Source organism: Athene noctua, chromosome 2 (assembly GCF_965140245.1).
Source record: "Athene noctua chromosome 2, bAthNoc1.hap1.1, whole genome shotgun sequence".
Taxonomy (NCBI): domain Eukaryota; kingdom Metazoa; phylum Chordata; class Aves; order Strigiformes; family Strigidae; genus Athene; species Athene noctua.
The window spans coordinates 67,397,827-67,411,366 of NC_134038.1; the positions used below are offsets into that span (position 1 = coordinate 67,397,827).

The 13,540-nt window shown below is 38.9% G+C and overlaps 1 protein-coding gene across 1 annotated transcript in view; it reads left to right on the forward strand.

Annotated features, from left to right (window-relative positions):
• Window positions 1-13,540, forward strand: part of AHRR (aryl hydrocarbon receptor repressor) — an 86,113-nt gene that overhangs the window by 18,109 nt on the left and 54,464 nt on the right. The window contains exons 2-3 of the mRNA XM_074897795.1: window positions 104-175; window positions 6,878-7,059. Of these exons, the coding sequence (XP_074753896.1) occupies window positions 114-175; window positions 6,878-7,059 (244 nt within the window). The 5' untranslated portion in view covers window positions 104-113. The remainder of the gene's footprint in view (window positions 1-103; window positions 176-6,877; window positions 7,060-13,540) is intronic.

The window sequence follows — 13,540 nt, forward strand, 5'->3', positions numbered from 1 at the left end:
CAAACATTTTCCTTGGTTGAACCTTCTTGGTGCTGTCATTTTGCACAGTGGTATGAAACACAGAAAACTCTAAACTAAAAAACCTATTCCTTTTGTTTTTCAGCATCAAAACAATGATTCCTCCAGGGGAATGCCTATATGCTGGGAGGAAAAGGAGGAAACCCATTCAGAAACAGTTAAGTATCATATTCATCAGGAGGCATCTCCCTCCGAATGTACATGCTAGAAATGAGGTAGAAGAAGGACTCCCTTCCTCCCATGGTCTGCTGACACAGGAGAGACTTAATCTCTTCTCTGCAGTGAGAAACCCCTGGCTGGGAGGCCGTCTCTTCATGGTTAAGACTGGCTCCAGAAAGGATGCTGAACATGGGTCAAACAGTCCTTACCCATCACTAGGTGTCCCAGGAGGAGGCCAATGGTGGTTGTGGTGTGTACAAGGAGTGGAGAGGGACAGCACTTTTTTGTAGGCAGAAAATACTGGTTGATTAAATGTCAGCTGGGCAATGGGCCGGAGGGCTGGCTGCTACTTCCCTGCTTCTGTGTTCTCTACCACCTGATCAAGGAGCCTTTTGAGAAGCTGTGTGTCAAGTGGCACCAGTGCACTGGCACTGCGCTCCCCCCTTCCCCCTTCCTTGGCTTATCCTTGCTTGGGGCACCGCTAAGTCCAACATGTGTAAGCCTTGAAAGTGGGTCAGATCAGGCAACTGAAAAAGCAGACTGGTGACTCACTTTTTGCATAAAGAACACATCATTTTCAAACCACTATTTACTATGGGATCACTTTCATTAGGGGAAAAATGGGGGAGAGGAAATGTATGTGTGAAGGCAAGGCAGAAAAAAGAAAAAAAAGCAATGGGAAGTTGTCACTACAAGATACTTGAAATGGGAGGGAAAAAGGTTGCTATCACTCAAACGTGAAATGATTTCCAGATGCCATAGACCACGCTGTGAAATGAAGCTTTTTAATATAATCATCCCACATCTTCTGTGTTACACTTGATTATTTGGTTATGAAACACACATTTTTACTGTGTTAAAAAGATGAACTAGCACTGGTGGCCTTCACAGACAATTTAAGGATGAGAAGGTAACTAAAAGAGATTTTCCTATTTTCAGTTGTTCAGAACTTCTAAAAATAACCCACTTGGCTTAAAATTGTATATATTGGTCTAAAATCAAAGGGGAGATTCTCTGAGTGTTTGAGTGAAATCTGTTGATTTTGTTTGGACTTTGGAAAGTATTTGCACATGTACCACTTGTTACCACTTAAAAAAATATTTATTTTACTGTAAAATACATCATAGGTGACAATTTCAGTAGACAAAGATAATGACATAAGAAAATGATTCTTCCTGCAAAACCTGAATGTTAGATCCAAAACGTATGTAATGTTTCTGCACTACTGTTCAAGTATGGATGTGGATATTTAACTTTATAACTGCATGAGGTATGGAACCACTCCAGAACATGAAATTACCTCTGTGCAGAACTGTTTATGGATCATAACTTTTGTGAGAGAGGAGGGAGAGTTGTAGTTACTCAGAGAAATGTTAAGCTTCATGTTTGGAGTGTATATGCTACCTAGAACTTTTCTCAAAGATGATTTGTAGATAAATACAATCGTTAAGAAACTTACCTGCTAACAAAGGACAGAACTGTGTTCATTAGCCTTTTTTGAAGTTCTCGGTTCAACAAAATCAGAAGCAAATTCTCACTCACTTTGATGGATTTCATCCTGGGAGCCATTGCAAGTAATGCTTCCTTGAAAACAGCTTTGCTGTGTGATTGCAGTACAGGTACCTGAGCACGAGCTTATCCAGCCAGGACATGGGCAATTTTGATTAAGAAACCTGGTTTTGGTTAAAACAAAAGGGAATCATTTGGATTATTAGAACACTGAGCTTCCGTACTGGAGACAGCCCTCTATTTTCTGTGGTTAGTTACTTAGCACTTGCTGAGGATGATTTCTCAGTTCCTAGCAGCACTGGTGTCTTCCTCAAACCTTATCTGTTTGTGGGCTTGGTCTCTGGTAATCCTTTCCCATGCTCATTCCTTCACCCAGGGACTTCCTTACTCTCATCTAAAAAGGCTTTGAATGCCTAAGACTGACTGGCTGACAGAGCTCCTGTCATGGTCTATGTCCTTCAGTCCTACAGATCTTCTGACTTTTCAGGACTCTGAGGTTTCCTAACTGTTATGCTGCCCCAATTAGTCCATTGGAAGGTCAAGATTTAAAGGACAGAGGTGCAGCTTTCCCTTCTGCAGAACAACTGGGATGTTCCAGTAGGTATCTAGCCATACTCAGTGCATCCCAGGATGCACTGGCTTTTAATCCAGGATATCACAGAGTGAGAATGTTCATTATGCTCATGGTTTTTCAGGCACAGAAATGCTATTCTGGGGTAGCTTTACAGAACAGTGATGAAACTGTATGAAGAAGCTCCACGGGAGAATGCAGAGACCCACAGACTGTGGAAGAGTGTGTAAAAAATTCATTTTACCAGGAGGAGCTAATATGTTTCAGTCGTCTTCTCTACACAGAACTAAGAGAGACTGTGTTCATTAGGTTGCCATTCTTCAGACAATACATTGTGTTCAAGTTCTACTGTTATACATGCAAATAAACAAAACCCCCTAGCTGTTCTCCTTTTGCTCCAGAAATATTCCAAACAAGCCCCATTAGATGTGGTCTACACTAAAGAATTTTGGCTTTCGTGGACTCAGTTCAAACACCTGGGGCTCAGACTGATTGAAAATTTTCCATGAGATACGCTTTTTAGCCAGAGAATTGAAGTTTTGACTAAAGGAAACATTTTCTACCAAGTGTTTGTTTCCTGTGGAAATCTAACGTTTTACTGGTAATTCAAGCATCTGAAAGCTAAAGAGATCTTGTTTTTAACCTCAAACTAAAATCACCATGCTGAAATTAATACTTGTACTAGAAACACTAAGGCAATGCTTCAGGACAGTTACCATTTGAGAGCTTCAGCCACTTCTCTGTCTCAAACCCTGGCATCTTGTAAAACTCCGTCCACAAAACATTTCTTGTAATGTTTTACAGCTCTTTAAAGGCAAGCTACAGCTGCCCTAGCTCTGAGTGTATCTATAACTGCTCCAAACTGCCCACTTCAGCCAGAACCGTACCAGTGCCAGGGTAAACAGAGACCTCAGGAGGACCAGCTCTCTCCTGCTTCCTAGTTCTCATTTTAAGGCCCTCTGTGGCATAGCCCTTCCTCTTACTTGGTATCACACTATCTCACCTCTCATCTGCTCTGCCAATGTGATGTCTTCTTGACCATTACTTCTGCTTTTGCCTCTCCTTACTGCGAAGACCCAGAAGAGGCAGAAGGTGGCAAAGGGCCCCCTTTCCTTCACACAGCTTTCTCTCAGATGGTCCTTTCACTCCCAGGAGATGGTGAACTTCTGCACATTTACAGCTGGCGCTGGAGATCAGCTCTGCCAGGATTGCTGCACAGTGCCCAAGCACAGCTCAGTGGCTGTGGGTGCTGGTCAGTACATTCATGATAATCATCTTTCTGTTACTTTGCGCTTAGCCTATCTGTTGCATCTCATGGTCTCTCTCTTCCCTTTCCCTTCTTACTGAAAGCTTGCTGTCATAGTAAATGATTAGATTTTTCTCAGTTTAGATCATCTGCTGGTTTAACGCTTCGACATGCTTTAAAAACTTATTCAAAGTGAACTTTTTGTTACAGGGTAGGGCTCCTTCAGAGGGTAACAAACAGCAGACAGAGCTGTAGCTGAAGGAAATTCCTCTGCAAGCTCACCAAACTGGTTTACACTAGTGGCGGTCTGTGTGTCATGGGCACACTGAATCATAAAAGCACAAATGGCTCAATGCCTTATTTACCACTGAAACAGAAAATATTCTCTGCGCCAGCCCCTACACTCAGTTCCTACCTAACAGGGACTGGTGATCTGGGTCTTGTACAGGTACGAGTACCTGTTACTGCAGAGCAGAATTTGAAGGGTTTAACAATGCAAAGAGGGAACCACCAGCTTTATTGTTTTTTATGTGCTGCTTCTCGTGTTGTATGAAAAGCAGAGAAGAGGTATCACAGAGTGAGTGCTCTGGGTCTGTTTAGACCTGATATACACAGCTTGAGAAGCCCTGATTTAGCACAAACGCAACAAGCACCTTCTACATTCAGCTCAAAATGAGGGCTAGAATTTTCATTTGCCTCAAAAGAGCTCATTGAACAATTTTCCTGCCTGCCCTTTTCTGTTTATGGATAGCTAAGCTAGCCTTTCCATGGAACTTGCATTGTTTTAAATTGTATCCACTTGGCACCTAATTACCGTTTACATCAAACCCCTGTTTGTTTGGATTCATTCCCTTACAGAATCATTTCCTTGAGTTTTCCGGAAGACTCTGTTCTGAGCGCTCTCCTGTAGTCTTTTTACACCGTTCCCAGCAGTCTCCAGAAAACTCTTCTTTATGCTCCGTACAAATGCAGTCCACATAATTGCTTCAAACCATACCTCTCTGGCACAGACCAGTCACTATTTTATGTGGTAAATAGGCTGGAACAATTTCCATTTCAATTCCATGCCAATCTTGACAATTTTTACCCCTTGAACTCATCAGTTTAATTTTCCTTATTGGAATTTTTTTTTTTTTTTTTTTTCTGTCTTAAATTGCTTCCTTGCTTCAGCTGGTTTGTGAGGTGTAAAGAGCAATTAGTAAAAGCTTATGTTATTTAGCTTCTACTCAACTATAGGCTATATTCCCACAAAATTACTGCTCTCCACAGGTCAGACATCCTTTTGTGTCATAGTGATGATGGCTGAGCTTCAGGGTTTACACCAAAAAAGTTAGTGCCCAATATGTACACTCTTTTTTTGAAAAACAGTTAACTCTGGAAAAGTAAAAAATTATTTTTTCTTTGCTGATTGTATTATTTGTTGCATATTTGCTCTCTCTCGTAGAAGAAAGTTATTTATTGAGCCCAATCAACAAAATCTCCCCCATGTCTTTGAAAGCAACTCATTGTCTTCTTGAAATTTTGGTAATTTTGAATGAAAAAGCAGGAATTGCATGATTCGGCTGACACCTTCCTCAAACATTTTTTCATTCATTTTGTCCATCAATGTTGTCACATTAAAATGAATTGAAGTCTCTCAAAGTAGCAATGAATTTTTGGTACCTAATTTGGTTTAAGAGATTTTCAGTTAGCAGCAATCACACGTACAAAACTTTGATCTTTTTTTTTACTAATTCCTAAGCATAACAATATTTTTTAAAAATCACAATTTCAATGACAAATTAAGGTTGAATTTACAAGTGGGGAACACGCAAATGTTGTAATTTAACCCTTTAACCACCTTGTGAAATACTAATGCTCAAAATTAAAATTATGATTGAAAAACATAGTAAATGTGTAGAGCATGGAAATGCAGTAGTAAAGTGCTACAAATACTTAGTTGTACTCTGATTCTCTGCTGAAGAACCAGCTAAAATACATAAGGTTATGATCCTTGCTTTAGCAAGGTTTAGTGAGGAAATGGTTAGCACACCCATATTTTCCTTGCCTACCATTTCCCATTCTTGAGTGTTTTTCCATCTTTTCCTTCTTGATTTTTCTCCCAATGACTCTTATTCTGGAGAAGATGCCTCAGGAGGAAAGTGACAATGTGCTACAGTAAGAACTTGAACATGGTCATTATGAGAGCAAATGGAGGACCAGCAGACACAGCACTAAGTCCCCATGGGAATTGCTATCTCAGCTATAGCACCGGGCTGCTGCATTCCCTTTGAGATCACGGATCCACGTAGTTTACTGCTCCAGTGGCCTGTGGCTCATTCCTTGATAATGCACTTGACTACGCTGGGACCAGCAATGGCTGGCTGCTGGAGATAACCACCTTCTCAAACTTAGCACTCAGGTCTTCTTGCTTAATTGGCAAGTCTGTGCTTCAGCACTGGCCACCCTTTGCTATTGTGCTGGAAATCAGGTTTCCACAACTGTGTGCAAGTGCACCAGCTTTTCCTTTTCTCCCTCTTAAGAACAGAATCTTACATGTTCTGGGAGAAGAGTGTCAGTGGACACCCCAAAACTGAACTTCCTCATTTGTGATATGTTTCATCTTAATGCATTTTCACAATAGCTTTTCTGAGGTATCTGGTTCTGCCCACTGGATGAGAGGGACATGAAATGGGGATGGACTAGGAGTGCTTGGCTTCAAAATCTGAGTAACATTAGTCTTTATATTTTGGGAGGAATATCAATGCTCTTAAGACAGAAACCAAATTCTTATATTTGTTATTACTGATGTAGGAAGGTAAACGTGAGAATGTTCACAGGATTTTTGAGTTTGAGGAAATAAGGTCTCTTCACCTCTCTTCCCATACTTTTAAAAATTATGTTTAAAGACAGGATCTTTTCTTAATTATCTCCTGACCTACGGGTTAAATTTGAGCCATTAAATGGAGGCGACTAAGATGCTTTGAATGAATACAGTGCATATTGAATGGGTTCATGCATTAGTCATGGTAATTTTCCTCTGCTGTTCTGACCCTCATTTGTACAACATAGATGAGAAGCTTTTTTTCCCAGTATTGACTAGAACATGAAGATGGTACCCATTCCTCTAAGGTGAGAGGGTCCTGAGAAATAGATACCATTCTTCATCTGTTTTTCACTGGGCAGATGGGAAAAGAGAGGCCAATGTCCATGTCTTTGCACTATGGCAAATTCAGAAAGGTAAATCTCTTTTTGGCAGGGGACAGAAATGATAAAGATTTTCATAGAAGCTAGGTTAAATATGCCTGTTATCAACTAATTGTAGACAAATCTCAGGCTCCAGTTGTACTATCTGGAGGTAAAACAGGTAATCGAAAATGTGTTCTCCACCACAGAAGGCCTGCAGTTGGGAATGAAAAATCAAATCCTTCAAAGAGACACAGGGACCGTCTGAATGCAGAACTGGACCATCTGGCCAGCCTCCTGCCTTTTCCACCTGACATTATATCGAAGCTGGACAAGCTTTCGATCTTGCGCCTTAGCGTCAGCTATCTCCGAGTCAAAAGTTTCTTTCAAGGTAGGTCTCTTTAAGATATCAATATCCCAGTAAAAGTCTCCCTCTAATTTATTGCTGCTTTATACTAAACCTGAGTAAAATTGAAGAAAAAGAAATCTGTTACTGAACTTATTTTGTGCGTGGGATGTTGCATTGGAAATTTTGTGCATTTCCTCCTATGCCGTTTGTGTATTTTTCACCAAATATTGGGATAATCCCCACCCTTCCTCAGCAGGCTTTAGGAAATGGGAAAACATGGCTGTAAAATCCCTAAACCAGCAAAGAGGCTTGGGACAGATGTAATACCTACAGATACTTTGAACTCCCTTTTTGAAACTATTATTGTGCATGTTCACGATGCCTGTTTAAATACAATGTGAAAGTCAAGCAGCTAGCATATTACCTGTGTTTGCTGTGTGCTAAGAGGAAATGGGTTTGCTTGAAGGGCCAAAGAGATCACTGTCTTTCAGGATGAGATCCAAAGTTTAAAGTGTTGACTAAAGCTGTACTAGGCTACGTTTTGTTTTTGTAGCTGTCTGGCACACTGCACAATGAAAGCCAAATGTGCATACTCAGATGTACACAACCAGAGTTATTCCAAATTTGCAGACAGTTTTAGTTTCTTCTGTTGTTGAAGAGTTCACAAAAGCAAAATCCAGATTAGGGATTTAACAATGAAAATCCTCTCTAGAGTTGATTTGAAAAAAGAAGAAAAAAAGCCTGTTTGAAGGAGTAAAATTGACCTAAACTTATAGGTGGACTGCAGTGATAAACAGAAGTATTTTTTTATGGACATTATTTTTCCTTTACTACTTTTTTTTTCCTTTTTACTTTTCCTTATTACTTTTCCTACTCTTTACTACTCTGTCCTGTTACTGTTCCTTATTATGCACAAGGAAACCCTATATTTTTGGGGGGTTGACTGAAGGATAATATCTGTTGGTTGGTTTCTTGCTTTTAAAATATATTTTAGTATAAAAGAAATGCCAGTTTGAAGAGGCTTGGGTAGACTGCAGGACATTTTACAAGTTGACATCAGTTTACAGGTGGTGGTAATACTGATAGCACGAGCCTCCCATGTCAACTGTGGCGGCTGGTTGCCCAGCCTCCAGAATACTGCAGTTTATAAAGTGCTTCTCTTTCCCGTTGAACACATACCTGAGTGTTACAGCTCCTTCCTCTGAGTTTTGCTTTCATTTCTCATGCATTCACAGCATTCAGCTGCCTTTACTACTCTTCTGCTGGAGATTCTAAGATCCATTGTCTCCTCTTTTTAAATGGATGGGATGAAAGGGAAGCAAGTAAAGCCAGACTTCATTACTCCAAAATGTTCCATGTTTTAAGAGATTTCATTTAATTTAATCCCCAAATTACCTAATTGAACACATAGTTTGTGTTCCCTTCATTCTTATTTTTAAATGTTTACATCATGAAACTAAGGTTACAGAAAACATTGTTTATAGTAAAGGAAGGAAACTACGTGCCATTTTAAGGCAAGAGAGCAGGCTGGAGATTCAGAAGGGTGGAGTGGAGGAGAGGTGAGCTATGGAGCCAGAGCTGGGTGAGGAATGGGTGCTAATGTTTGAATAAAAGCAGGAGCTGCAGCCTCCTTCTTGGATATCATGATCTACTGCCTTGTAGCTGAAGAGAAATAAGGCAGAATCTGATTTTTTAAAAACAAAAATTTTGTTAGGAAGTTACCTAAAAAAGCAAACAAGAAATATCCATACCAGTGTTTCAATCTTTGTCGTGATGAAAGAGGATAGAAGAGCATAAATGGCTTGTTTGTGGCTTTTTAAATCAAAGGATGGTAGTAAGTTAGGAGCTGTTATAAACACTGTGAGGATAGAGAACAGACCAGTGGCATACAGAGATGTTATAAAATTGGATTAAAAAAAAAATGTGTCTGGAAAAAATGACCTAGCAAATCTGTACTAATTCACTCAGGGAAAATTAATCCAAAGGAACTGATGTTCAATGGAAAAGAAAAACCTGGAAAAGAGAACATAAAAACAATAATCGAAGAGGGACAGTGGTCAGTAAATTGTTCTATGCTTGTAATGTGATACATTGACATAAACAAGAAAGCCAAGAGTGGATTTTGGTCTGTTTGCCCAGAGGCAGCATGTCATTACACAGGACTTATAATCCTTCCCTGCATGAGACCAGCATGGAATAGAGCTTTCTGTTGTGGGCATCTCCTGGTCACAAGGGTATTAGTACATATTAAGGGATTTGGAATAAATGCAGTCAAGAAGTGACTATAAAGTTATATGGACAAAAAAAAAAAAAAAGAGTAAAATTAGCTCAAATGTGTACAGTTTATATGCTTCGGCTGTTTGTCTTCGTAGGAGAGAAAGACGAGGAGGGAAGGAATTACTTGGGATGTTTTAGAGTGGCACAATGATGAACAAGCTGAAGTTTGGTTTGAATGTCAAGCAAAACTATCTGTAATGAGTTCTGTTCAACTGTCAAATATTCCTAAAACTGATGCAGTGGAGATTCAGGACATTCAAATTTACAATCTATGACACACAGACATGTGCATCTTTTGTTTAAAAGACTGTTCTGTGAGTTTTAAGGAAGTTAAGCTTAAATTCCAAGTGTTTGTAAGAATGCTGTTTGCCATTTTTTAAAAACCATGAATAGTGCTATTTGACACATAAGTTCATATACGGCATTGCCAGTTCATCATAATAGTTCATCAATTCCCGTGACAATTATAATTACACACCTGCAACAGTCCCAGTGGTTTCAGATGTACTCATTTACTTACCACTAGGTGTCCTTTCAGTAGCTACTCTGCAATACTCAGTGTGTAGCACAAATGTTGTATTTATAAAGATCAATGGGTAATTAGAGGGCATGGAGTGACCTCACTATATTGTTTTCAAGTATGAAAATCACTTTGCGGAGAATTAGGTATTAGGGGATAGAGAATATTCATCAGTCATTTATTCCCTCTTTGGTGACAGGTTAGTACCTTGAAGCATATGGCCAGTTCATCTTAGTTAAGTGCCTTAAGCAATGGCCTGATTCTTTTCCAAATTTTAGATCTAGTTGCTGAGACAGATTTTTCTATTATTCAGTTTAAGTCACTTTAGTGGATTCCCTCCCTCATTCTTAGAAATGTTTTCCTTTGGCTTCAGAACAATTCTTCTGTCTACTTGGTTTACAATCTTCGTATCTCTGTTATCTGTTGGCAGGGGCTCTATTAATAGCCTCACTCATCCCAAGCTATACACATTTAGTCATTCTGCATTTTCCTGATAAGCACTTCAAAATGCCTTGCAGCAATAACCTTCCAATCTCACCAGATCTCTTGTATAAAGCAGCATGGATTTGAACCAGCGGTTAGTCTGAGAAACCTCAACTGCTGCAAGAAGCTGTGATGGTCATTTGGCCCTGACAAAAACTTGCCTGAAGTGGGGCTCCTGTGGGAGTGGAGTGGTACTTAGTGGCTGTGGCCACTTAAACTTGCTGGGCTTCTGTCTTGGCCATATTCCATCTTGGTTAACTGTAGCCTCTCTTCCTTTACCACTCTTGACAATACATCCTTCAGTACCTCTTATTTCTCAGTTTTTCCACTGGTGGAAAAATGGTGGTCTTGCTCCACTTCAAAACCAACTCCCTTTTGTTGATTGTTTAAATTACTCCCTTCTAGTATAGGTATTACTTTTGTGAACAAATGTATAAAGAATAGCAGCTTGTTCTTTTAGCATCTCAAATCCTTTCTGAGACAGCTAATTTAAACTTCCCAATACCTGTAACGAAAATAGTTACGACAATTTAGACCAATACAGTTACAACTAGGGCTTAAAGCTCCTCATCTTTCAGTTCTTAGTGTAACTAACCTTGTATCAGTAGGCCACTCAAATTTTCCTTCAACATACCATGCATTAATGTTAATCATTTTAGCCATAAGCATTCCGAAAAAATGATAATGATGTTGAGTACAGTCTTAGATGGCTAATGTAGACACCTCCATGTGGATCAATTTTTTGATTATTCAAGAAGTGGGAGTATTTTAAATCCTTCACTACATAATTTATGTAAGAAGTAGTTTAATTCAATAGCTTGTTATTTTTACCACCTGGACATTTTGTGCATGCACAAACGTGTATTTTGCATTTATACACACATACACATATCTAAACACAGAGACATGCATGCACACACAAAATCAGTGTCATCCCAACAAAAATCTCCCTTGCAGTATTATTTCAAATCTCTGTGTTTATTTCAGACTTCAGTGCCTTCTCTGTATTTACTTACTTACAGAGTTCATTTCAATTTGAAAGCTGAAAATCTGATAGATTTATAGATGACTAAATAAGGAATGCAGAGAGTCATAGAATAACTCTGTGAATAAATATATCCAAGGTTTCTGTAAATTTTCTAGATATTTCCAAAATTATTAACAATCAAGCATGGAGACATGTTGTTTGACCTGCTTTAGACTAAAGTTATGTATGGATTTTAAACTGAAATACAGTAGAGTTTGAGAAATTTGTCTACAAACATTTGTTCATCTGCTTCCACACAGAATTTAAGATTCTAGGAAACAGGCCTGTGAAGAATCAGCTATGTCTAAACCTGAGGGTCATTTGTCTAATGTTTTTGCAAATCTGCAATATGAGTGATTCCACACCTTCTTTGACAATCCTTAACATCCAAGATGGAGCTCTCCTGCTGCAGTTTAAGCCCTTCTTCTGTAGAATAAGAATTTATTCCCTTTTCTCATGACACCTCAACTTTTACAGCCATGAAGGTGTCCCATGTTTCCCTCGGTCTTTTCTTCTTTAGGAAAAACAGCCCTGCCTTGCTCTTCTGTTTTGTTTTGGTTTTGTTTTTTTTGGGTTTGGTGGGTTTTTGTTTTTGTTTTGTTTTTTTCCTCAAGGGCTGTATTTTCTTTAATCATTTTTGTTGCTCTGTTTTTGTCTTTTTTTCAAGATTAATCTAGGATATGTGCAAAGGATCCTTCCATTTTACAGCAAATGACTGATAACTTTTCTCAGATTAGGGTTTCTTAAGTAAGCTTGAACCCCCTTCCAATAAGATTCTTCAGTTTGTTATGAAAACTTTGTTGAAGAGTAGAAACAACCTTTTTAAAGTTAAGACATGTAATATCTATTCTTCCCATCTACATGTCCAGCTGTAGAAGGCAATTAATTTAGTGTAACATGAAAACATATCCTTGACAGATCTGCTGATTTCTACTTCTTTTTTATTACCTTTAAGTCTCTACAAATAGGTGGTTTGATATTTTTCTCCAGTATTTTTCTAGGTATTGAATCTCAGTTCAGTGGTCCTACTATCCTTTAGTTTCCTATTCCTATGCTTTCTAAAGATAAGTTCCACATTTGTCCCCTTCTAGCCTTTCAAAATATCCCCTTTCTATCATGATTTCTAATAGACTAATTGCTAATAGCTCTGAGTATGCTTCAGCCCATTCTTGGAATATGCTTCCGAGTCTAACCAGATGCCACTAAACTCATTCAAGCACCTGAGGTGCTAGCCTTGTTGCTGGTGTTTAGTGGCATTGTCTGTCTGATCCTAGCTGATGAAAGCAAAAAGAGACAATAAACACTTAAACTTTTTTTGAATTATCTGTAGCCCCCCCTCTGCTGAGTACCAGAGAACTCTTTTCCCAACCTTGTATAGTTAAAGGACTTCCAGCATGCTTTTTATAACCTTCCGTTTCTTGCTACACTGCTACATATTGGTTTTTCTGTTTCTCTTATACACTTGTACTTTATTCAGTTTTAAAATATTTTCTGTAAGCTTCCAGTCATTGAAGAACTCAGGATTTTGTTAAGACAGTCTTTTCTTATATTTCCTACTCTTCACTGCCACTGAGATAGTTTAAACTTATCCCCTACATATTGGTTTGCTGAAAGAGCATCTGTCTCCTACTACTCTTAATATCTGTCCTCTGAGATATTTTCTTCCAGTTCTCCAGGTGTATGGGAGTCTCCCTTCTTTAGGTGCAGTGTCTTCATGTTGCTGTGCCTTGGATTGCTGCTGCTGAAAGAACCATAAGTTTCAGGATTTCTTGGTCACTTTCACCAAGATGCCCTTCTTCCTTCTAACCCATTTCTTCCATTCAGTTAAATCTGTTATATATATATATATTTTTATTTTTATTTTTTTTTTTTCAGTTCTGGCAGGATAGCACACACTGTGTGGTTTCTGTCTTTCTTCTATTAGTGGGTCATTTCCTTTTACTCATTTATGTGTTTGGTGTGATCCAATTCCCACCAATGTTTATCTTTAATGGAAATTGGATTTATCCCTTTTAAGAAGAAAGCAACAAAGGATTCCTCCCAGCTGGCCAGATTTTCAGTATCCTCAATTACTTGCAGTCTGTTCCAGCTTGCTTCTCCTCCTGTTGTGTCCATGGCTGTTGATCTCCTAGCTCAGTAACATACATGGTCTTCTTACTACTTTGATTCAGAGTCCTTAGGTTCATTTATTAGATACTTTAGATTAAGTTGTCCTA